The sequence below is a fragment of the Rhinopithecus bieti genome, unplaced genomic scaffold (assembly GCF_001698545.2).
Source record: "Rhinopithecus bieti isolate Rb0 unplaced genomic scaffold, ASM169854v2 scaffold_2654, whole genome shotgun sequence".
Taxonomy (NCBI): domain Eukaryota; kingdom Metazoa; phylum Chordata; class Mammalia; order Primates; family Cercopithecidae; genus Rhinopithecus; species Rhinopithecus bieti.
The window spans coordinates 521,219-547,105 of NW_016804048.1; the positions used below are offsets into that span (position 1 = coordinate 521,219).

Consider the following 25,887-nt stretch of genomic DNA (forward strand, 5'->3'; position numbering starts at 1 on the left):
ATCTCTAATTGGGAAGGGCAAGTACAGAACAAGACATGGAAATTACCATATATTAACATCATTTCACTTGGAGCAAAAGATTAGATATTTAACCAAGCTATATATATATATATATATTTTTTTTTTTTTTCCCCTGAGATGGAGTCTCGTTCTGTTGCCCAGGCTGGAGTGTAGTGGTGTAACCTCAGCTCACTGTAAACTCCACCTCCTGGGTTCAAGCAATTCTCCTGTCTCAGCCTCCTAAGTAGCTGGGATTACAGGTGCCTGCCACCACGCTTGGCTAATTTTTGTATTTTTATAGAGACAGGGTTTTGCCATGTTGTCCAGGCTGGTCTCGAACTCCTGACCTCAGGTGATCTGCCCGCCTTGGCTTCTCAAAGTGCTGGGATTACAGGCCAAAGCCATAATTTTATCAATGTTATATGTAAGTTGTTTCATACAGTATGGCACCTTGGATTACCTGACAAATTATATTCACTTCTGGAATGTCAAAGGCATCTACTTTACTACCTTATAACTTAAAATGGCAGTTTTAGGTGTTCCAAATTTTCTGTGCTCAGCTCACCTCTAAACATATTCAATACTTTAAACGGCTTTTGCAATTAACTCTTTTCACCATGGAAGCAAAGACCTAAATTCAGGTTAGGAAATGTGAAGTCACCTAGCTCTTTTTGATCTTACCAGAGGGTGATTATTTGGGCCTATTATCCAAGAGGTTTTTCAGGCCTCTCTATCTGAAAGAAGTAATATATAGTAATATATAAAACTGACTAAACGGTCTTCCCTCAGAAATCTTTGCTCCTTCATTTTTTTTAAATTGAGATATAATTTACATATGACAAAATGAATAGATCTTAAATGTATACCCTGCTGAATTTTCACCAATCTATACATTTGTGTAAGTTTCTATCAAAACACAGACCATTTTTATTTGTTTTAAGGATTCAAGCAAACAATATCTTGCATCTGAAGACATACCAAGAAAAATTTACCAAGAAAAGCTTTAGTTCAATTTTGGCTCACATTCCTTAATATTTTAGTATGCCCCCCACCCCCACATTGAAAATAGGCAATGAATGTGAAGGGGAAGAGATGAACAGAATATAAGGCAATCTGGAAAAGAAGGAATATCTGAAATATGATCATTATAATATACTTATAAAATAGAAACACACCTAAATTAAGGCTATTCAGAAAACATTTTAGCTGTAACATTTGGGATTTCATTATATCTATAAAAGGTCCCTACAATTCTCTGCCTTTGAAGAAAATAATATTCTTAAAGATGTCCTGGCACCTGCACTCACGTTTGTTGCAGCACTATTTACAATAGCAAAGTCATGGAACCAACCTAAGTATCCACCAACATCGGTTACAGGAATGCGCAAATTCAAGTATGAATACAAGGCAGACTCACAAGTTCAGAAGTAGGTGTTCTGTTTATGTCCAGAATGTTGCTACCACGCTTTCATTGCCTCAGAGTTCTGTGCAGCTTTAGTAACAAAGCCACAGAATGGACAGCCCTGTGAACAAAAGGACACTGGCCCACTCTCTGCTGGGGCTACTCACAGACCATTTATCCTTTGGCAAGAAAGGGCGTGGTGCTGCCACTGCAACATGGTTCTATTCAGTACTCACAAAGTTAAGTGAGTGTCAATGTCATGTAGTCGTTGAGAGGAGAAATGGGTATTCACAATTTGGTTTAACTCTAAAACTCATGTGTTTTCCCTACACTACTGAGCAACTCCTCTTGGCTGTGAGTTTCCTAAGGGCAAAGAGTATCTTATTCATCACTGCATCTCCAGTACTGAGCATGAAATGATACATTGTAGATACCTGAACATCTGTCTAAGAGGTTGGAAGGGATAGGATTAAGCTTACAGACGATAAAGACTGACTGAACTTGAATCCCAGTTAAATCCAGTTCAAATTGAGTAAAATCAAATCATAATTTGTCAGTTGTGTGAGTGTGGAAAAGTTACTCTATTGTGATTTCCTTATCTGCACATGTGGATGATAACAGAATTTACCTCACAGGGTTGCCAGGAGGACCAAATAAGTTAAAACATAAAGTAGTTAGAACAAGGCCTAGTACAAAGCACTAAATAAATGTGGGCTATTATTATTATTTGTTATACAAATCAGCAACTAAGATCAATTAGATAAGATTATAAAGTATTTGGAACATAAAAGCTTAAAGAATTAGCCAAATTACACCATATAAGAAGGAATCGGAAGTATAGCAAAAATAAAGAATTTTAAAAATTAAGAAATAAACATGTAAATCTATGCAGTGGAGATTTAGATTTTGGTAATTAAATAGGATTCCAGAACACAAGATTACATGCTTAAAAAATTTTAAATCTCATATGTTTACAGTATTACCTCAGGTAAATAAAAGTAAAATACTGACATATTTAACAAGTTATATTCCAATAAAACGTCCTACACCTTTCACTATACTGCATTCTTGGTTTCTTTTTCTGTTTTAACTGTTCATGCTTATCCAGTTCATCTGTCATTTAATATTTTCTAACTATATGCTGTCAGTTTCATTGCTACTGAAATCTTCTATCTTAGATGCTGTTTCCAAATTAAATGGAATTTCTCTTGTAGCCTTCTTTCTTAGAGAAAAGAGCCTCTTCAAATTTCCGTGAAATTTAAAAATATCTGCAAAATTAAACTATTTTAATAAATCAGGAAAGCAGATTTTGTTTAAATAAAATACCTATCAAAATGAAACCCGTAACTAATGAAAAAAAATCTTATGGAAATGTATACACACACACAGTAGCATATGAAAAAATACAACAAATCCCCTTTGTACTCATCACCAACCTTCAATTAGCATTTTATCACTCTTGTAGAACACCTTTTAACAACAACAAAAAATAGGATTATCAGTCTCACTTGAAAGACTGAAATGGCCAAGAAAAACGCTGAGTAAATTTAAGTATCAGTTATAAGAAAATACAGCCCAGTGAAATTGACTTATTTTATCTTTTCTTCATTTTGATAAAAATAAAAAAATGGAATAAAACTTTCAGAAGAACAAACACTTACTGGATGATGAGGTCGCAAATGAAAAGTATGAGGTGATACTACGGCTACAGCAAAGAAACGAAGAAATACAAAGCTGCTCACTGCAGAATACTGAACATGAGGGTCATCTGCAGGAAAAAAATGGTGAAATGTCATGCACAAAAACACTTAATTAAAAAACAAAGATGATAAATTAAAAAATATAGAAAAGACAAGTAAACTAGGAGAGCAACATAATTTGTCTAGTAAGAGCCGAATTGATGAAATGATAGTGATGTTTATGACTAAATTAAAACACCCTATGATTAAAAAATCCAAAAGAAGAAATAATATGAAAAAAGACAAAGCTGCTAGGTTTTTAGAAATATTTTAATTTGAAAAATACCTCTTTCCTCACCTGCAAGAAGAGACTGCTAAAATTATGACAAAAATAAAAGTAGTATCTAGCACTACCTAGTGGTAACACTGAATCCCTTAAGAGTACAATACAAGGCTACTTTCAGTTTTAGGTTCTTGTTTCAATCCCCCCCCCCAAAATCTTGATAATATTAAAAGTTATGCAACAAAAACAGTAAGACAGAAATGTTTACTTTAAAAAAGCTATCAATAGTCCATAAATAAAAATGCAGATGAACTGAAGACTACTGGTGGCTTTGATCATTCACCTACAACTTTCGTTTCAGACTGGAGTCAACACTTCACCCAACAATCAGACGGATGGTGGTGAAGCAGGTGGCGAGGGAAAGAATCTTTAGGTTTGGTTTGAGTTTTAACTCTTCTAAGTCATTCAGTAGGTAACCATTAACAACTCGTTTAATTTGTCATTCTTTAATAATATCTGCTTTTTACCTGCTGTCTGCCCTGCCCTCTTACCTCTCCTTTCCCCATTCTTCTAGGGTAGTAAAAACAACAAAAACGAGAGAATATGAAACACTTATGGCAACAAAACTGTCACTACTATAGTCTACTGAGGATATGATGACCACATTAATAGTTAAGTCAACAAAAACATAACTAAGGAGATACATCTGCATGTATATAAAAACATAAAGTGTTGGCTGGACACGGTGACCCACATCTGTAATTCCAGCACTTTGGGAGGCTGAAAGCGGGTGGATCACCTGAGGTCAGGAGTTTGAGACCAGCCTGACCAACATGGAGAAAGCCCGTTTCTACTAAAAATACAAAATTAGTCAGGTGTGAAGGCCCATGTCTGTAATCCCACCTACTGGGGAGGCTGGGAACCTGGGAGGCGGAGCTGCAGTGAGCTGAGATTGTGCCAGTGCACTCCAGCCTGGGCAACAAGAGTGAAACTAGGTCTCAAAACAAAAACAAGAAAACAATCCAAAAAGTGTTTAAGATCATTTATATAAAGAAGAATTAAACAGCTAAAATAGATTTAAGGCCAAATAGAGTATAGTGAATGGCAGCATGTGGTTTGGAGTAGACCAGGCCCAGGTTTGAGGCCCTGCTTGCCTGTTGGCCATGCCATAGACCTTGGTAAAGTTACTCAGCTTCTCTAAACCTTTGTTTCTCACCTAATGGGAGTAGTACCTACCTCATGTGGTTTTGTGAAGATGAGAATAGGAGATAATGGAGGCTAACACACTGTGTGTGTTACTAAGTAGTCAATGTGGTTATCATGATCTAACCATTTAAAAATAAAATTTCAATGAGCATTTCACTTTTCCGTGTGCCTCTGGGTCCCTTTATTTTTGTTATGAAGATTAGATTTACTTACTTATTTACAACTATAATTAGCAAAGACATTTAGATATGAATTTATCTACATGTTAGACAACTCAGCCCCACTAATTTAGTAATGGGTCAATTTAACAGAAGGGCAGTTAACTGCACACGTGTGCACAGGGTGAGCACACACTTAAAAGAACATAAAACTGCAAAATCTCTTCAGATGGTTACAGAAATAAACTCACAGTTTTGCATAGCTGGTTAAGACAGATAATTTAAGCTGCCTAATTCTACCCTCCTACCCACCACCTCCCATTGTAGACAGATCTGGAAAGCTAGCTATAGCAAGTTTATTTACTTATCAGAGATATATTAAAATGTGAATAATTCTAAGTATTAACAGCGACAGTAACTCTGAATTTAATGAAAGGTTTCTAAGCAAAACCTTGACATGGCTACTTTTTCAAAATTATGCCAGTTACTGATACATGTACCTTAAAACTCTGTATGTTGCAAAAGAAAGGTTTCTAATGTCTAAGGCCATTTCTATAAAAACCTCTCACCACCAAAACCTTATTAGCATTCTCATACTGTCAAATCTAGTCAATTTTATGGAACTAAAGATTCTCACTATCTGAATGCATGCAGCTGGGAAAGATAGTTGGTATAAATAACAAAGGTATTTTTAACTCTCATAAGCATCTGGTATAAATGCTTACTTATACAATGTTACAGTTCTAAATTTTTGCCTTTCTTTAATGGTGATTTTGATTTGCTCTTTGTATAAAGTTGCATTATACTGAAATAAAATGCAATATATGTATTTTGGGATTTCAAGAAAAATCAGATTTCTTATGAGAAAGCTAGAATCATTTTGAAAAACTAAAGAAGGTTGTACTTAAAAACCTTAGGCCGGGAGCAGTGGCTCATGCCTGTAATCCCAGAACTTTGGGAGGCCGAGGCGGGCAGATCATGAGGTCAGGAGATCAAGACCATCCTGGCTAACATGGTGAAACCCCGTCTCTACTAAAATGCAAAAAATTAGCCGGGCGTGGTGGCGGGTGCCTGTAGTCCCAGCTACTCGGGAGGCTGAGGCAGGAGAATGGCATGAACCTGGGAGATGGAGGTTGCAGTGAGCCGAGATAGCACCACTGCACTCCAGCTGGGGTGACAGAGTAAGACTCTGTCTCAAAAATAAAACAAGTAAATAAATAAATAAATACCTTAAATATCTTGCACAAACCAAATGTAATTAATATCTACAAAAAAGTCAAAGAAAAAGAAATGGCATGTTTTAGTAAAACAAGGCACTTACTAGGAAATCTCTGAGTAGCCATCTGCCTTAGAGAATAAAAGATATCACACATTACAGTGGGACAGCTCATACTTGATTTTACAATTGTACTGAATAACTTGTCTACGTAGTAGCGCAGATTCTCCTGCAGGATTTAAAAAGGGATACATTAAGATTTTGATGTTCACACATCTTCAATAGCCTTCATGAAAGAAAAATGTAAGAAAATGAGGTTCATTAGACAGTCACTATCTAACATTTTTTAAAGCACTGTTTCCCTTTTCCAAACTCATTTGGTTTAAGGACAATTTATATACTAACTTAATTTAATAAATTAAATTTAGATTTGCTAGGCGTTAAGAGGTGAATCTATGAATAAACTTCACAAGAAGCAACAGGGAATAAAATAATCCAAAAGGAAATCACAAAACAACTCGGACACACAAGCACAGGACGTTGTGACACTATTATCCATTGCAATAAAAATTTGTGACCCTAACACAATCATTGCTCTTTCAGAGGCCACTGAAAGTAATGACTGATCAAGTCACTGTGTCACTTAGCCTGATCAGTTTGAGCCCAAAGGAATGGCTAGAACAGGGGCTGTAACTAGCTATAGCTTAAGTTCACTATTGTTACTAGAGACAAAAAGAGACAACCAAGAACAAAAACAAAGTGAAACCACTGAGGAAATAACATTCTAAAAACTAATCTTAGAAAATGCTGCTAATAGTAAAGGCTTATGTAAAGAATAAACAGCATTGCTTCCCTCTATCTGGCTTTATTATAATGTAAGTGGGAGAAAGGTTACACCATTAAGACCAATTTTAACACAATTATAAACAATATAACAAGGACTTACCTTATTATTTTCTACATTATCTCCCTCTTTCAATTTAATAGGATCGATTTCACAGGATTTTGAGGAGTCACATATCTGAAAAATAAATTTTGCAGTTAATGATTTTTTTCTAAGTAATCTGACGAAATGAAAAAACTGTTATTGTTCTGATAATAAAAGGTAATTATAGAGATTTAAATTGTAACTAAGCATAAAACGCCCTATGCAGGGATAATATATACAATTTTCTTAAAACACGATATCAAAAAGTATTTGTCATATATTTGGAACTCCGGCTAAGATAGAAATTCCATAACAAAGAAATAATGTAGACTACACTATACTGTACCTTTTGAGTAAAAATCCATTGATAGAGAAGTAAATAATTTGCTTCTAAAGTGTTCAGTCTTATTTTTTGAGGAACACATGAATGAATAAACCCTTCCCATCAATAGATCACTTCATAAAACAGCAACTATCATGAGGTCACAAACTATCACTGTTGGAGATATATTCTGTACCTCATCAAGAATAGGTTTTAATGTTACTTTCAGGTAGTGCCCTCCCACTATTTTCATCATCTCATCCAGACATCGGGTAGCCAAGGAATTTCCTCTAAAAATTGTGTTTGCATCTCTGAAACAGAAATAGATGAAACCAAATGTAGTAAACAAAGATTGTGAAACCAATAATATAACATACTTGACCAATTTACGAAAGAAGCATTGAGTTGAAATAGATTAAGACGTAGTAGAAGGCATAAGTGACCTACAATTTTAGTAATTTTTACCATTTATTTAAAAGCTTGCTGTCATTAGGTTTTTCAAACTTACCAAAAATATATAAAAGTAATGGCCAGGTGTGATGGCTCACGCCTGTAATCCCAGCACTTTGTGGGGTTGAAGCAGGTGCTTCACTTGAAGTCAGGAATGTGAGACTAGCCTGGCCAACATGGTGAAACCCCATCTCTACTAAAAATACAAAAATTAGCTGGGTGTGGTGGCGAGTGCCTGTAATCCCAGCTACTCAGGAGGCTGAGGCAGGAGAATCACTTGAACCTAGGAGGCAGAAGCTTCAGTGAGCCAAGATCATGCCACTGCACTCCAACCTGGGTGAAAAAGTGAGACTCCGTCTTAAAAACAAACAAACAAAAAACTCAATACACACATATATATATACGTGTACATACATATACACGTATATACATACACACATACGTGTATATATATATAAAGGCAAATCACATTTATGAACCAAAATGTAGAGTATATGTATGTCTGTGTGTGTAAAAAAACAACAGTGTTAGGCCGGGCGCGGTGGCTCAAGCCTGTAATCCCAGCACTTTGGGAGGCCGAGACGGGCGGATCATGAGGTCAGGAGATCGAGACCATCCTGGCTAACACGGTGAAACCCCGTCTCTACTAAAAAACACAAAAAACTAGCCGGGCGAGGTGGCGGGCGCCTGTAGTCCCAGCTACTCAGGAGGCTGAGGCAGGAGAATGGCGTGAACCCGGGAGGCGGAGCTTGCAGTGAGCTGAGATCCGGCCACTGTACTCCAGCCTGGGCGACAGAGCGAAACTCCGTCTCAAAAAAAACCAAAAAAACAAAAAAACAACAACAAAAAAAACCAGTGTTAGACTATGACGTGAATGAGAAGTCACTTGATTGCTTTTTAGAATGTCATACATATGCATATAAGGGTGATACATAATGAATAAAGATAAAAACACTTCTGCTCTGGTGTTTCTACTTGTGACACGTGAATCATTACACTAAGAAGCAGATTAGTAACAAACGAAATTTCCTCACTGAGTTAAAGAAAAACATCCTTCATTAATTGTCCTTAAGGTAGGTGAATACTGTTTGATAGCTTAACTGCCTTTTGTTATTTGTTAAGTACTTCTTTTCAGCCTACTATAAAGTCTAATCAATACAAAAAAATTCAGACTACGAAAACAATCTGTCAAACTAAGGTCCAATTTCAACAACACGTAATTAACATTTAATAAAATATAACTCTTACTGTGTATCCTTCAAGTCTAATTCAGCCACAGCAGTGGCAAAAGGAACAAGTTTATCATGGTGCAGCAGCAGTCGTACAAGGGGCAAAACAGCATCATTTTTATCTCGACATATTTCACTCAAAATGTAAGCAGCTGAGGCAGATATTGGCTAAATATAGGAAGGTAGAAAACAAGCACAAAAATCAAGGAAACATGATTAACTGTTCAATCATTAGCCTGTAAAAGTAACTGTAATAATGTCATTAAAGCTGTTATACAGGATATTTAATTTTCAAAATTTTTTATCAGAGATGATTGTGGGAGCACACGTAGGAATCACAGTACTCTGGTTCAGATAAATAGAAATGTGTGTGTGTATATATATGTATGTATATAATTTTTACTGTTTTAATAAGACTTGATACTCTTGAAATCTTCTCCTTATCATTTATAGAATTATTTTAGTCACTTCATGTTAAATCATACCCTTAAGATTCTTAACATACTTGAACATCTGGTGATTTTAGCAGCAAAGTTTTCAAAGGACCATAGTACTCTGAAGGAAGCACGTAGTCTTCTGTATAACATATATTTAATCGAAGAGACCCCAGGTCATCAGTTTTGGATGACTTGTTTCCATTGTCTCTTGGTTGTAGCAAGTACCTAAAGTAAAAATATAAGTGATTCCATGTGATGGAAACGCATTCAAGCCAATGAGGCAAGTTAAGAGTTAAGCTATAAAAAAACAACCAAAAAAGTCAACTTAGTATTTACGGTTAGGAAACTTCGTAAGTAGCAGGATACTAATCTTCAGAAGCCTAATATTGGTTATATATTGGATTAGAAAGCTACAAATACATTTTTATCCAGGAAACAAAAAGCATAGATATTACAGAAATTAAGATCTCAAAGAAGTTGAATAAAAGTTTGATTAGCTTGCAGGTTTAGAAAAAATGATGATGAAAGGTAAAACATTTAAAATCCAATGTATTATCAAAAATAAATGTTTACCAACTAAATTTAAGAAAGTAGCATTTAGTTGAAAATAGATAAGACAGTCCAGGTGCAGTGGCTCATGACTGTAATCCCAGCACTGGGAGGCTGAGGCAGGCAGATCACTTGAGGTCAGGAGTTCGAGATCAGCCTGGCCAACACGGTGAAACTCTGTCTTTACTGAAAATACAAAAATCAGTCAGGCATGGTGCCTGTAATCCAGCTGCTTGGGAGGCTGAGGCAGGAGAATCGCTTGAACCCAGGAGGCGGAGTTGCAGTGAGCTGAGATCCTGCCACTGTACTCCAGTCTGGGCTTGTATGGATGACAGAGCGAGACTTCGTCTCACAAACAAAACAAAAAAAAGTAGGTAAGACATATCAGAACACATAAGAAACCTTGTTTTAAAGTAAATTCTTTATCCAAAAATTTGAATTTAAGAGAAATTTGCAGGACCAAAACCAGAAATCTAAGAGTTTTTTTTTTTTTTAAGCTTTTATCATGGGAATTTAAAACACAAACAAAAGAGAATATTGAACTCTCCTGTACCTATTATCTAGTTTAAACAATTATCAACTGAAGACTAATCTTGTTCGCAGTCATAGAAAGAAAAAATTATGCCCTTTGCACCAACATGGATGCAGCTGGAGGCCACTACCCTATGCGAATTAATGCAGAAACAGAAAATCAAATAGCGTATGTTCTCACTTATAAGTGGGAGCTAAACACTGGGTATGCACAAACACAAAGATGGTAACAATAGACACTGGGGGTTCCAAAAGTGGGGAGGGAGATAGGGGAGTAGGGGTTGAAAAAGTTATCCGGTACTTTGTTCGTTACTTGGGCAAAGGGATCATAAGCCTAAACCTCAGCATTACACAATATACCCATGTAACAAACCTGCACATGTACCCCTGAATCTAAAATTTAAAAACAACACAAAACAAAACTGGATGAAGGCTGATAAAAACTGCAAAGTACCACTGACAATCAAGTATTCTTATTTCCTTTTTTAGGGGGGTACTCAGCAGTATGCTTGCCTAAATTTGAAATTTACGATTTGTTGTTGGTGTAACCATCTATTTTTTTCTAGACCATATCAGGTTTAGAGAAAGGCAATTTTTACTCTTACAGTAGCCTAAATATGCCAAAAACAATTGAACTCAACTAATTTGGACATTAAAACTTCAGAATTGCTGGGCTTTAGCCAAAATATATCTTCCTAGGATGGGAAAAAAAAAAGTTTGTTACTCATTCAAGATATCACAGGAGTTCCAGGAGTTAAAAAATTGTTCAAACTCTTAAAAGTTCATTTATCTAAAATAATACGCCAATTACAAATATTTCATCCCCTTTATTCCATTACAGCAAAATATCTAAAAATATCTAGGAAAAAAACCTAAATGTACTCTTATCTTCAATAATTCATTATTTTAAAAAGGCATTTTCTTGCACTATATATAAAATAGTGAATCTTTGCTTTACTTAACTATAACCAGAAACTAAACTGCAGAAAAAGTGTACTATATATGTCTTTTATTAGTACATTCTAAAACAAAATTATTTTAAAAGTTACTATGTACAGCCAAATGCTCAATAGTAATACTGGTAACATCCTTATTTGGACACTGAAAATAGCATAATTTTAAATTATGCTGCAGAAACTATCACGATTAGAATATATTAAGGGAATTTATTTTTAAATATTTACCTGCATATTTTTTTTCTTGTGGCTTATCATCATATTGCCCACAAAATTTATTTTCAGAAATAACTCCAAATTAAATTTACAAATTTGGATTTGCCATTAACCAACACTGTAGGGTAGATAAAAGCAACCGAACGGAGATTCTTTTTGTAGTGAAGCTCAAACTTCAAGAACCAAGAAAATCTGTGTGGAGTGTCACTTATTATTTTCATCACTCTTGGAACCAGAATCTTATTTATTTAATATTAAAAAATCCTTATTACACACAGACAAATAGATAACAATGCATACATACATAAACAATGTCACCAAATCAATGCTTTTTTTTTTTTTAAAGAACGTTTTCTTTTTTTTCTCTTTTAACTTTGGTTTTCTCTTATCTTTTTTCTTATCTTCAAAACACTACCATTCTGCACCTCCGCTTCTCTTAGGAACCTGTTAACTACCTACTATGAACCCTTCTATTTTCTTCATGCTTATATAATTTTATATAGATTTTTTAAAATGTGTGCATATATACACATTTGTAAATAAGTTTTGAGCCTATTCGTTTACAAAACTGTTATCATATTCTACTCTCCAGTATCTTGTTTTTTTACCTGCAAGCACTTCCTAGTTAACTCTTTGAGACTACTTTTTATAGATCCAGTTTGTTCTTTTTAATGGGTACATAATATTCACGCAATGAATGAACTCTAGAGTTCTTTAAGAGAGGTGTTTATGAATATAATGAAAAATAATTGTACTGTGTTGTGAAGTGAAAATGCTATACAGCTTAATAGGCCATAAGTAACTTAAAAATAATTGTGTTCAAAAAACAATAAACAACAAACATTAACATTTTGAATTTAATTTCAACCCTCCTTACTAAGAAACTGGGGAAAATTATTTATTTGCTTTGTGGGTCTGGGAAATTCTCTCTCTCAGTCCTCTGTTACCCGAGTTCTGCTAAAACGCTTTTGTGGATTTTCTTTGCCATTTTTCTCCCAGAATAATCTGCATTGATACTTTTTTTATTATTTGCAGAAAATCCTCAACCTCTTGTTTATACAGTTGTTTAACACTTGTAGTAGGCGCAGCAAATTTACAGCACTGGTTACTTACACTGAGGAAGAGTTTGTCTTTCCATTTTCATCTTGTTACTGCTCAATTCTATTCCTCTCTTAATTCACTGCCTCTATAGTATACACTTGCTACATTTTAATGTTTTTAAAATATATTTTAAAAGTTTTAAAATACATTAAGATGCATTTTAAATGCTGTCAATATTTCCCCTATACTGTTTGAGAAATAAATTACATATTTTATCTAAGAATGTAGAATGTTTGGAATTGTTATTATTTTTTGAGACAGAGTCTCACTCTGTCAATCCAGGCCAGAGTGCAATGGCGTGGTCTCAGCTCACTGAACCTCTGCCTCCTGGGTTCAAGTGATTCTTCCGCCTCAGCCTCCCAAGCAGCTGGGACTATAGGTGCATGCCACCACACCGGGCTAATTTTTGTATTTTTAGTAGAGATGGGGTTTCACTATGTTGGCCAGCCTGGTCTTGAACTCCTAACCTCAGGTGATCTACCTGCCTCAGCCTCCCAAAGTGCTGGGATTACAGGTGTAAGCCACCATGCCTGGCCTGGAATTATTTATTTACACTCGTAGTTTTCAAGTTTTATAAATCCTGCGCTAAGGCCTTTCTAAAGTTTGAGATTACAAAGCCCAGTAGTAAATTCCCTAAAAAGACTAAAATGGATTCACAGGTGCAATATTTTTAGGCAGTTTAAATTATTTCAAGCATTGCTATTTGAACCCACAATTTTATTTTCAGTAGATAGGTCAGCATAGGGCACATGGGCTTGGTAGTAGACATTCCATGGATGTTGACTAGAGAGTGAGTGAATGAATGCTTTGGTTTTGAAGCCTCGGGTCACTTTTTGAAAGCAATTAGAAAGAAGTTTCTAATTAACATGAGAAAAAAGCTGCCATTTTCTCTATTCTCTATCTAAAGGCAATGCCAAACAAAATTTAAAAATATATACACTGAATTTTTTTTTAAAAGACTAATCTTGTTTCAACCATACCTTTACTCACTCTCCCATCCTGTTCCTGCATTATTATTTTAAAGCAATTTCCAGGTATAATTTCATATATAATTTTAAAAAGTCATCACTATTCACTTAGTGTTCAAATTTCCCCAAACTCATCATAAATGTTTTTCTACAGTTTGTTCAAACCCAAATAAGGTCCACAGATTAGAACTGGTAATAGCATTCTTAAGTCTCTTTTATAGATTCCTCACTGTTGGTCCTACAGAGTTTTCCACCTTTGGAATTGTGTTAACTCTTATCTCTACCTCCATAATGTCATTTACCATACTCCTTCATCCTCTCTGTATTTCCTCTGTATTGGTAGTTAGATCTAGAGGCTTGGTTAGATTCAGATTTGATGTTCTGGCAAGAACGCTTCATTGATAATGCTGTGTAGTTCTACCAAGAGGCACAAATGTCTGGTTGTTTCTCCTTTTGCAATATCACCAGCCACTGATGATCACGGCTTAGAGCCATTAATCATCAAAATGGTAATTTTATAATTCTATCACTCTTCCTTCCCTTAGCTGGAATGCTGAGATGCTTTTTGTAAAAGAAACAGTAGCTTTAATACTTAATTTAATAGTAGTTTTAATACTCCTCTAATATACTAATTCATTTAAAAATAGAAGGAAGAAGGCTTTAATAGAATATTTATTAGCTTTGAGAAAGATAAAGACAGAAAAGACAACTAGCGAATTAACCAAGGCAAATTTAAAGGATGAAGGGATGGTTAATACAAGAAGAAATTATATCACTACCCCACAAAAGAGGAATATCAACCTTCAGAACATCTACTGTCTGATTTAAGAAATAGTGATGTAAAGATATGGTCAATGAAATAATTAGAAACAAGCCTGTTAGGAAACGTGACTCAGAAGTACCTCTAAGGGAAGTGTATTAGTCTGTTCTCATGCTGCTAATAAAGACATACCCAAGGCTGGGTAATTTATTAAGGAAAGAGGTTTAATTGACTCATACTTCCACATGGCTGGGGAGACCTCGCAATCATGACAGAAGACAAAGAAGAGTAAAGGGACGTCTTACATGCGGCAGGCAAGAGAGCTTGTGCAGGGGAACTCCCATTTATAAAACCATCAGATCTCATGAGACTTACTCACTACCACAAGAACAGTACGGGGGTTTGAAACCACCTGATGATTCAATTATCTTCACCAGGCCCTGCCCTTGACGTGGGGATGATGACAATTCAAGGTGAGATTTGGGTGGGGACACAGCCAAACCGTATCAGGAACTTTAGCTGGTTGATGACCAAGCATCCTGACAATTGATACTTCGGTCAGTTTTTCACAATCCAGGACATGTTCTGCAACCTTGCAAATTCAGACACCACGTTTTATCAGCACATCTACAGTGAACCTGAAGGTCAAGTGTGGTGGCTCACGCCTGTGATCCCAGCACTTTGGGAGGCCAAGGCGGGTGGATCACCTGAGGTCAGGAGTTCGAGACCAGCCTGGCCAACATGGTGAAACCCCATCTCTACAAAAATACAAAAACTAGCCAGGCATGGTGGCACATGCCTGTAGTCCCAGCTACTCGGGAGGCTGAGGCAGGAGAATCACTTGAACCCAGGAGGCGGAGGTTGCACGGAGCCAAGACCATGCCACTGCACTCCAGCCTGGGGGAGAGAGAGAGACTCCATCTCACAAAAATAAAAAATAAAAAAAAATAAGATGCACTTGAATTGCAATGACTGAGTGCAGAGCCTGATATACTTAAAAGCAGGCCAATTATTACATTTATGAAAAAGAAATATAGTCAAGTGGTGTAAGTACCTGGATTGTTAAGTGACCAATGCATTTTACTATAGAAATGCTCACTTACAAAAGTAGGGAGAAGAGTGACAATAGTAATAATGAATGCTGTTTCTTACCACCACCCCCATGTGCTCGTCACTTGGTTACAACAATTATCACCATTTACCACAGGGTTTTCATCTATATCTTTCACTGTATTTTTTTATTTGTTAGTAGCTATTTGGAAAGACAAATTATCAAAAGGCGTTGTGGTGAGTACAGAGGCATGACAAGGAGTTTTAGGCAGCCTTAAGAATCTCTCAGCTAAGACAATAGTGTTGCCAAGGAAACAGTAATTCTTCTGGACCAGAATCCCCTTCCCCATCAACTGTGCTTGAATAGGCAGTACCATGTCTCCCTCTTTGGATTCATTTTATTACTCTAGATGAATCTTTTCCTCTTATTGAACCAGTGTTTTCTATGCACAGTAGAGTAACATTACTTGTATTACTGCTTACTCAGTTACAACTACTTCTGCGTCTGGGACCATCCCTATCCATCTTAAAACAGTGTCTCTACACTCTACAGTCAAAACAAACTCTGTTTTGGTTTGTAGTACAGAAATTTTGCTCAGAGCACAACTTTATTTCCTTTAGCTCCAAATAACTGGGGAAGGGGTATGACATCCCTCTTTACTCTCATATAACTAAAAATCACCAGGCCTACAGTCTTAACATACCATTGTTCTATGTAGAGGAATTAGGGTAGTGCTATGCCAATTACTCATTTTTATGCATATATTGTTTTTGGATGCTTAAGAACTCCAGAAGGGTTCACTCCTGCCATACTTTCTAAACTTGTTTCCTTGGATTTTCTTTGCAGGATAAGAAATCCCAACAGACAAAATATCTCATCTATGTCTACTTGAAAAAAAAAAGACTTCACAACATGTTGTTTTACCCATCCTTTGAAAAGATCATTTTTTAAATGAGTAGAGAACTCTCTGATTCTCTTTTAAATAATATTTTATAAGCAAGGGGCACTCAAATTTTTTCTAATGGCTTAAAAGAGAGAATGTTTTTGAGTTTTAAATATATTCAGAAATACGCCAAAGTTCAAACTTCAGTACACTGGTTGAAAGCACAAACTTTGGGGTCAGACAGTTTGGTTCAAATCCCAGTTGTGTGACCTTAGACAAGTTGCTCAATTTCTCTGTGCTTTTTCCTCATTTGTCAAATAAGGACTATTAATAGTATCTTAACACATTAAAACCCTACATTAGCCCTAAAAAAGTTATTATAAGTAAAGCACTTAGAATAGTTCCTGGCACACAGTAATCACTATGTAAATGTTACGCATATAACATTTATATATATGATGTATAATTATTACCACTTAAATATGTGAATAACTATCAAGTTATTTGTATAACCACATAAATGTGATTATTATTTTAAAATATGATTACAAAGGCTCAATTTAATAAACTACCTGAAGGATCCTTGTGAATTAAGTAATTCTGTATGAATTAGAGATAAAGAAAATAGGCTGAAGATTTGTTAAATAGTTCAGGAATATCTGGCATTTCTAAGTGAAAAAAAAAAACTCATATATATGTATGTTTGTCAGTTTTGAATAAAATATTTCAGTTTGAAAGAAAAGAAACAGGAAACAAAGAGAAATTTTAACTGAAAGTAGCATTCAGTTGCTCTACACATGTACTTTTCATTCACAGGCATAAAAGCAATCCTTATGCCCTCAAGATAAGCAGTTTTGACAGTCCCTTAACAGAAAAAAATCAGCATTTAAATAATTCTAACCATAAGGTCTGTGTAATTAAAATTGAGGTAGACAAACCCAAAGGACAATTATTTGTACATAATGCTATGTAAATGAGAGAATGAAGAGGCAGTTCTACTAATAACTGAAGGTGGGCCAGGTGCAGTGGGTCACGCCTGTAATCCCAGCACTTTGGGAGGCTGAGGCGAGGGGATCACAAGGTCAGGAGATCAAAACCAGCCTGGTCAACATGGTGAAACCCCATTTCTACTAAAAGTACAAAAATTAACTGGGTGTGGTGGCGCATGCCTGTCATCCAAGCTACTCAGGAGGCTGAGGCAGGAGAATGGCTCAAACCTGGGAGGTGGAGATTGCAGTGAGCCAAGATCGCGCCACAGCACTCCAGCCCGGCAACAGAGTGAGACTCTGTCTAAAAAAAAAAAAAGTTGAACGTTATTTCTGGTTTTTTTTGTTTGTTTTTTGAGACAGTCTTGCTCTGTCGCCCAGATTGGAGTGCAGTGGCGGGATCTCGGCTCACTGCAAGCTCCGCCTCCCGGGTCACGCCATTCTCCTGCCTCAGCCTCCTTAGTAGCTGGGACTACAGGCGCCCGCCACCATGCCTGGCTAATTTTTTGCATTTTTAGTAGAGACGGGGTTTCACCGTGTTACCCAGGATGGTCTCATCTCCTGACCTCATGATCCGCCCGCCTCGGTCTCCCAAAGTGCTGGGATTACAGGCGTGAGCCACCGCACCTGGCCTATTTCTGGGTTTTTTTTTTTTCCAGCTAAAGACAGGAGACTTGTTGTATTTTCTAAATTCAAATATTAAACAGATATGTTAAAAATGTGAGACCAAAGGCAGGGCGCAGTGGCTCATGCCTGCAATCCCAGCACTTTGGGAGGCTGAGGTGGGCAGATCACAAGGTCAGGAGTTCAAGACCAGACTGGCCAACATAGTTAAACCCCGTCTCTACTAAAAATACAAAAATTAGCTCGGCATGGTGGCGTGTGCCTGTAGTCCCAGCTACTTGGGAGGCTGAGGCAGGAGAACTGCTTGAACCTGGGAGGTGGAGGTTGCAGTGAGCCGAGATCATACCACTGCACTTCAGTCTGGGCAACAGAGTGAGACTTTGTCTCAAAAACAGTGAGACCAAAAAAAAGAAAAAAAAAGTTTGAGGACAAAAGGTGTCAAAATTATCAAACTGGAAAGCTAAATCATATCAAATACTAATCTAGTCTAAAAGCATGTAAAAAGTGCTTCTGTTGAAAAGAAAACCCAGTAACTCATTTTATCTATTATTTGAATCTTACTTTCAAATTTAAAAATTACAACTGAAAAGATGTTTATATTTATTTTGAGACTTCTCAAACAACAGAATTAAACTACTGATGATTACTCTTTTTTTTTTTGAGACGGAGTCTTGCTCTGTCGCCCAGGCTGGAGTGCAGTGGCCGGATGTCGGCTCACTGCAAGCTCCGCCTCCCGGGTTTACGCCATTCTCCTGACTCAGCCTCCTGAGTAGCTGGGACTACAGGCGCCCGCCACCTCGCCCGGCTAGTTTTTTTTTCTGTTTTTTTTTTTTTTTTATTTTTTTAGTAGAGACGGGGTTTCACCGTGTTAGCCAGGATGGTCTCGATCTCCTGACCTCGTGATCCGCCCGTCTCGGCCTCCCTACTCTCTTAACATCAAGATTAGAAAGAATTTGCCTGAAATCCTCAGCATAAATAAATCTTTTCTTGAGTTTTCATGCAGTTACCAACAACCCCACAAGGGGATGCTACAGCTCTACAATTGATGGAGGAGGGTAAGAATTTTATTTCCAACTTACCAGAAATGGCATTCACATTTTTATATTTCCTTACAACTATGGAAGTATATATGAATTACCAGATGTTTCTATTTCATGCTATATAAATTTTAGCACTTATATTTCTGGCAGGTTACTTTAAAATATCATGGGCCAAAAACATCCATAAAAATAAAATTAGTTTGTTAATGTTCTTACATACTGCCAAGGAAGCTGCACCAAGTTTTGCCAAATTTGGAAGGCATCTCTAGAGACAGTCTTACTTAAAAAACAGATTATGTGGCACATTACAAGTTCATTTTGAGGGGCCCAGAAGCACAAGAGCTCATTTTTCTCCTCTGTACTGAGTGGTCTGGCACGTAATTTTAAAAACTTGACAAACTGAGCTCAGAAATTTTCATTTTAAAATGTATGCTATTTGATGGAAAGTGGAAGACATGGTGTGGTGGGAGGATGACAGGTCCCAAATCTTCATCAATTTTTCATAGTGACTACGTTTGATTTTCTCCCCCTCTGTGGATGCATTTTACAAACTATAATACCCAAAATGCCAACATAAAGACCAATAAATCTTAGATCTGCCTTAGAGAGAGAGGCAAAAAATAAAGTAAAAATTTTAAGAGTCTCCAAATCATTCTACAAGTGATAACTATTCCAGGACAAGACTCTAAAATGAAGATGTCTGATGGCCAATCAGAAGAGGCTCGTTTAGGGACGAATGAAACTGATATCCATAAGAAACACCTAAACATTCCTCTTTGAGGCAGTGGAAACTGAGTTCCAAAAAGTGCTCCTTAAAAGGCAAATGAGAAAAGCATGTTCATTTACATCCAGTTGAAACCCAAATCTAGCCAGAGATGCTGGGCAACATACTGAAAGGATACACAAGCTTTTAAGTGCTACAGACAGAAAAAAACAATAGTTTCACATTGATTCTGCTAAGGAAACTAGCTCAATTTAATGTGTGAACATTAATTTTAACATCAGTTTAATGTTATTAGAGTCATTAAAAAGTAAAATAATATTGTAGTCATTATTGAACACCAAGAGCCCTAAAAAGTGCCAGCTCAACAACATAAGACCTTAGACATTCAAAAAGTAACATTAGGGCCATCTACGGTACATTTCAATGAGGTGTGGTGAAGGAAGAACAGTGGTTAGTTCCCATAAACAACTGAGTTCCCTAAATAAAATCCTTTGCTTTCAAATATCCACAGTTCCTATGACCACTAATAAAACTTCTGAAATGCAGATACTGATTTGTGACCTAGCGTTTTCTTACATGAAAAACTCTTATGTAATGTTTTAAATGTTTCCCATTTATCTCCTTAAGTCTTCACTTCTGAACAGAAAAATATTCCTAGATGATTCAGTTCTTTTATCTCAGTACCACAGGTCAAGTCATAAAACGTACAATGTACTTCTGCAACAATGAATTAATGAACATATTAATATTAATGACATCTGGCTTATTACGGGGCAAATTTAAAATATGTTCAGAGTAAGCATTTATTTGCATATATATACTGTATTAAAGAGAATTAAACTACGGAGTTCACTAAAATGCTGGACTCTTACCAGGCTTGATGAGAGGAATCAGTTCTTAATACATTCACAGGAACCTTAATCTCACCTAGGAAAACATCTTGGACCAGGTTTCCATTGTTCCACAAGTCGATCCTGAAAATTGAAAACTGGCTTTATGTTTTGCAAACAATGTTTAAGAGAATGCACATCACAAAACAGCTTCAAATTACTTTGATCTGTATTACAGCATTAATTTTACATGCTTAAAAGATGTTAGCACCACCATATACATACCTCACTATCCAGACTAGAGAAGCAAAATACTACACAGCAGCTTTTATTTAAAAAGCACAGAAAGTAATTTTAAATAGTCTAAAAGAAGGCACTTAAACTGTCTTAGTTTGAAAGTCAAGGCTTTATTTTAACCTATAGCAATAAGGACAACAGAAAGAAACTACAAAAGAAACCAACGCAATACTACAGTTTCTCTCTGGATTACCACCAATTAATACATATAGAAAAATTAGAAAAATACATTACCTGATCACTCCAAACACATGATTAATATACCATCTAGATGAACACACTGTTAACATCACACCTACACATGCATTTAAAAGATTTTTCCTTCCCAAAGGGCATAGATATTTAAGACCTAGGAAACAGCACAAACTTCAAACACATGCACCTGCTGAATTATCTTCTTACCTCACTGAAATTTCTGTTAGACACCAGATATGTTAAGAAGAATAAAAAAATTATTTCTAAATTGGCTGAGATACAACTTTCTTTCCGTTCATTACACTATAATCCAGAAATGTAAGGAACAATTTGGGAAAAATTAAAAATAAAACAGATGAAAATTAGATCATCTTTGTTTATAAAATAAATACACCTTGAGTATTTCTGCAAACAAATCAGATTTTGGAGGATAATCTGGATTTAAATTAGATGCATACTCCTCTAACTTTCATCAACCAACCTGCTATAGAGAATTCTATTAAAGTTGGTTTACCTTTTTTGGTTGAATTTAGGATTTTCTTTTGGTACACAAAAAAGCAATTCTGTAAAACCCCAAAGCACATACCTGATCTCTAGCTTTTCAATGTCTTCCTCTTCCACCTGGAACTGGGACTTTCTGGTGTAACTACTGGATCTGGTTACCTGTAAACAAAATATTTTAGTAAAAAATTAAAAAAAAAAAAAATACATCTTTCCTATAACTTAAAATGATCATCTCCAAAATATTCAATTGTGGATAAAAGCAGAGGAAAATGTCCAAGTAATATTTTACTCAATAGCTGAATATAAAAGCAACTATGGAAGTAGAAGAAAATAAGGTGGTGTAAAAAAAAAAATCGAAGACAATAAGGTGGTATAAAAAAAATCAAAATAATCTTTGTCTCTATGCCATTCCTATCAACTCAATATATGGCAATGGCCAGGTGCAGTGGCTCATGCCTGTAATCCCAGCACTTTGGGAGGCCAAAGTGGGAGGATTGCTTGAAGCCAGGAGTTCAAGACCAGCCTGGGCAACAAAGTGAGACTGTCTCTATTTTAACAAAAATAAAATAAAATAAATATATCAATGAACATTAGATTCTTTGGCTCATACATAGTCAGTTGGTGACTCAGAAGTGTTTAAAGACTTTCGCACATTTCTCAAGACACAGTCCTACCCTGCACTTCCTTCTCACATTTTTGCTGAAAATATCAAGGCCACTGGAAGGAACTTCTTCAATGACCGTTCACCTGAACTTGTCCACTCCCACAGAGGGTTCTCTACTTGAGTTTTTCTCATGCTCTTCTCAACAAAATGGGATAATTTTCTTCTTTTCTAAGACTAGCCACCCACACAAGGTATGCAATAAGCATTCAGTAAGCATTATTTGATCTATTTTAATTACAGCTTTCTATACCAGTTTGTTCATCTCACTCAAGTCTAAGAAAAATTCTCCCCTTAAATTATGGTCTTCCTATCTCTTTCCTTTCTCAGACAAATATCTGAAAACTGTAATCCACCTTACAGCTTGTACTTCCTCATCACCCACTCACTATAGTAACTCCTTATAATCTTGGCTTCCTCACAGATCACTCTCCTAAAATCTCTCTCTTCATCACCAAATCTGATGATAAATTCTTAGTTCTTACCTCCCTTGATCTCCTATTTAATTTAGTGATCATACAACTGTATCTCCTTTCCCAGAAACACTCTATAGAGTTTACCTGAGCACTACCTTGGCAACCTTATGCTGCTGTCTTTTGTTTCTTTTTCAGAATCTATGGATATATTATTCTTCAAAATGTGATGTTTTATCTTGTGCTAAAAACAACTTGGAGCTGCACAGTGCTGTACAGTCTACAAAGTGCTTTCACATCCATTATCTCCTTTGTTCATCAGAATGCTGCTCAGAGGCGGGCAGGGCTAGATTTATTATCCTCACTAAAATTGAGGAAGCTGAAGCACAGAAATTAAATGACATGCTCAAAGCTGAATACTTAAGTGGCAGAAATTAGTTTATTCACTTTTCTCCTTTATTGTATATCTCTATTCTCTTGGCTTTCTTGACTGTTTATATAAACAAACCTTGAGTGTTGGTCAATAGCTATCACTCATCTTAAGTTTCGGTCACGAACTCCCTACTGGAGGATTTAAAATGTCAGCCCTCAAGCTAATTATGCTCCAAACTAAACCACTTTTATTTTTCTTCTTCCTTACTTTTCTATTTTTCCAGATTTGGAACCTTGGGGGCAGCATTCAACTACTTCCTTTCTCTTTTTTTCTATAACCAATTTGTTATCTTGCCCTTTGCATTATCTCTTTTATCTGCCTCTTCCTATTTCCATAGTGCTCTTTTGAAAGACACCCCCTTCCCCTCCCCTTTTTTTACAGCAGTCTCCCCATCTTTCTTCTTTCTCCCTAAGCCACCTGGACCTCAGATCATAGTTAATTCTTTCCCAAACACTGTTTTACTCATAACTTATAGGCTCAAAATCATTTACTTAGGCACCATAGCTAGGCACTCAAGGCCTTTCATCAGCTCGTCCTACTCTACCTTTCTAATCTTAGTTCCCATTATTTCCTTACACAAGCCCAGTAAAATCAGTACTCGCTGTACTCTGGACATAACTTTCTGCTTTTCTGTCTCTGTGCCTCTGCTCAAAATATTCATCATATCTAATATTCTCTTTACTCAATCTTAGAAAATCCAATCTTTCTTCAAGCCTTTAATGGAGCATCTGACCTCCAGATGGAGTTCATCTGACCTCCCCAATATCTACTGCATTTTACTGTTGTATATATGTATACGTGTGTCTGCTTTGTGTTCCTTGCTTTAGATAAAGGACAGAGATGGAAATGTATCTATCTTTATAACCAACAAAAGGCCCTCTGAATGAATGTTGCAAGGCCTAACAAGTACTCCTGCTACAGCAGGCAGGTCAGGTCTTCTACTTTTACAAGGTGATCTGCTGACTGTAAGGATCCATGAAGCAGAGTAGATTACATCCAGCTGAGGTTTAAGGTATGTGGGCTAACAGGGAGTGTGAGTGCCTTTAGTCAGTAGCCCTTAGACATTGCTGTCTTCTTCGTTTTCTCCAGTTAGATGCAACTGCCATTAATAAATGTAGAACAACTGCACCAAGTCCTTAGCAAAGAAATGGAAAAGTCTCACATTGGTACTTTTTCTTTTGTTTTTTTCTCCCTTGCTTCCCCTCCACAATTCTTCCTGCTTCACTTTTGGCATTTTCTTTGGCCTGTGTTCCTTTATTAAAGCACAGTAATCAGGCATGACTAGAGGTACCCTTACGTTCTCCACTTTGAAATACCAAGAAAAATACACATACAGAAGGAAAGGCACAAAATGTGCCTTTTTTCAAACCTTCCCTACACGTTGATACAAACTGTAACATGCTTTATTAGAAAACAATCTTTTAGACAGTTGGATTTTTTTTTCTGTAGTTTGCAAATAATATGAAAAAGGGTTTCTTTAACAAATGCTCCAAAGAAAAGCACTCCAAAGCACTGTATTTGGGACAACTTCAAGGCAGCTGAAGCTGTCTATGAAGATAAGCAGGCATCCGTAGAATGAATTAGGCTAAAAAAAAAAAGAGTAATAATAAGGCTCTAATCATACAGTATTTTATGGTCTCAAAGGATTCTCACATGCTTTGGGTCTTACAAAAACTCTATGAGTCAGGTAGTGCTGCTATTTTCCCTTCCAACTATTCTTTCACAGGATAAGAAACTTGAGTCACATTCAGTGACTCTTTTAAAGCCAACAGGACTGGAACTCAGATTTACTGAGTGGTAATTATACTTACTTCACTAGTGACTGTCAAAGGGCACCCTGCAGAAGAGTCCTGTGGCCACTGTGTGTTAGGTAGGGAGCTGTGTAGGGTAAGGGAGGGTGCAAAGGAGGGCATGACAGTGAAGATGACTGGGGAGTGGGTATGGCCCTGGCCCTTCCTGCTCCCAAATTAGAGCTCTGCCTTTATTCATTTTATATATTGGGCTTCCATTGCAACACACCATGGCTCTACTGCTTTCTGCTTATCTGCATTAATTGATAAAATGATTACTATGACTGTGGTTTGAAAAAAGAAATCAACTAGCATTAAATATTACATATTTAATGTTAACATTTACGTAAAACAAAAAATTACCTCAAAATAAAAGATTTCATTAAACTGCGGATTGCTTGTTTTCTTCTTTACTTTTGTCTTCTTTTGGTCATTCCTGTTCCAATGTGGTAGAGTTTTACCTTGTAGAACTTAACAGTACACAATTATAAAACATGCTATTTCCAACCAGGGAGCCTGACCTCCGTTTAAAAGTTAAGGTGACTCAGGGAAGATTCAGTTTTAAATATTGCTTGGAAAAAATTAAGTGTCCTTATAAACTCAAATCAAAGAATATATAAGCTTTAGGCATCCTCTATGTGCCCAGACTGTGTTATTCTCCCTACGGACACACTAGACTGCCAACCTTTTCCAGGGGTTTTAAAAACACATTCTATTCTATCAGCAACTCAGAATAAATAGAAGGAAGACAATAAGATTTAGAGTACCTTCATCTATGTTGAAAATACCCGAGGAACTTGAAAACATTCTTAACTCAGCTTACTTCTTGGGCTTCAGATATAATAGAGACTTCTTAAAAAAAGTTGTAATTTTAATTTAATTATAGATTCAGAGGAGGTTACAAAAAATGTATAGGGAAATCTTGTGTCTTTACCCAGTCTCCCCCAGTGTTAACATCTTATACAACCACAGTACAATAGCAAAACCCACAGTGACTTTTTATTTTTTATTTTTTTGAGACGGAGTTTTGCTCTTGTTGCCCAGGCTGGAGTGCAATGGTGCAAT

General features: G+C 36.3%; 1 protein-coding gene across 1 annotated transcript in view; it reads right to left on the reverse strand.

Moving 5' to 3' along the window:
* Nucleotides 1-25,887, reverse strand: part of RASA2 (RAS p21 protein activator 2) — a 137,771-nt gene that overhangs the window by 38,550 nt on the left and 73,334 nt on the right. The window contains 9 exon segments of the mRNA XM_017862366.1: nucleotides 3,064-3,170; nucleotides 6,050-6,173; nucleotides 6,891-6,965; nucleotides 7,391-7,505; nucleotides 8,893-9,041; nucleotides 9,379-9,535; nucleotides 20,572-20,673; nucleotides 21,608-21,684; nucleotides 25,186-25,258. Of these exon segments, the coding sequence (XP_017717855.1) occupies nucleotides 3,064-3,170; nucleotides 6,050-6,173; nucleotides 6,891-6,965; nucleotides 7,391-7,505; nucleotides 8,893-9,041; nucleotides 9,379-9,535; nucleotides 20,572-20,673; nucleotides 21,608-21,684; nucleotides 25,186-25,258 (979 nt within the window).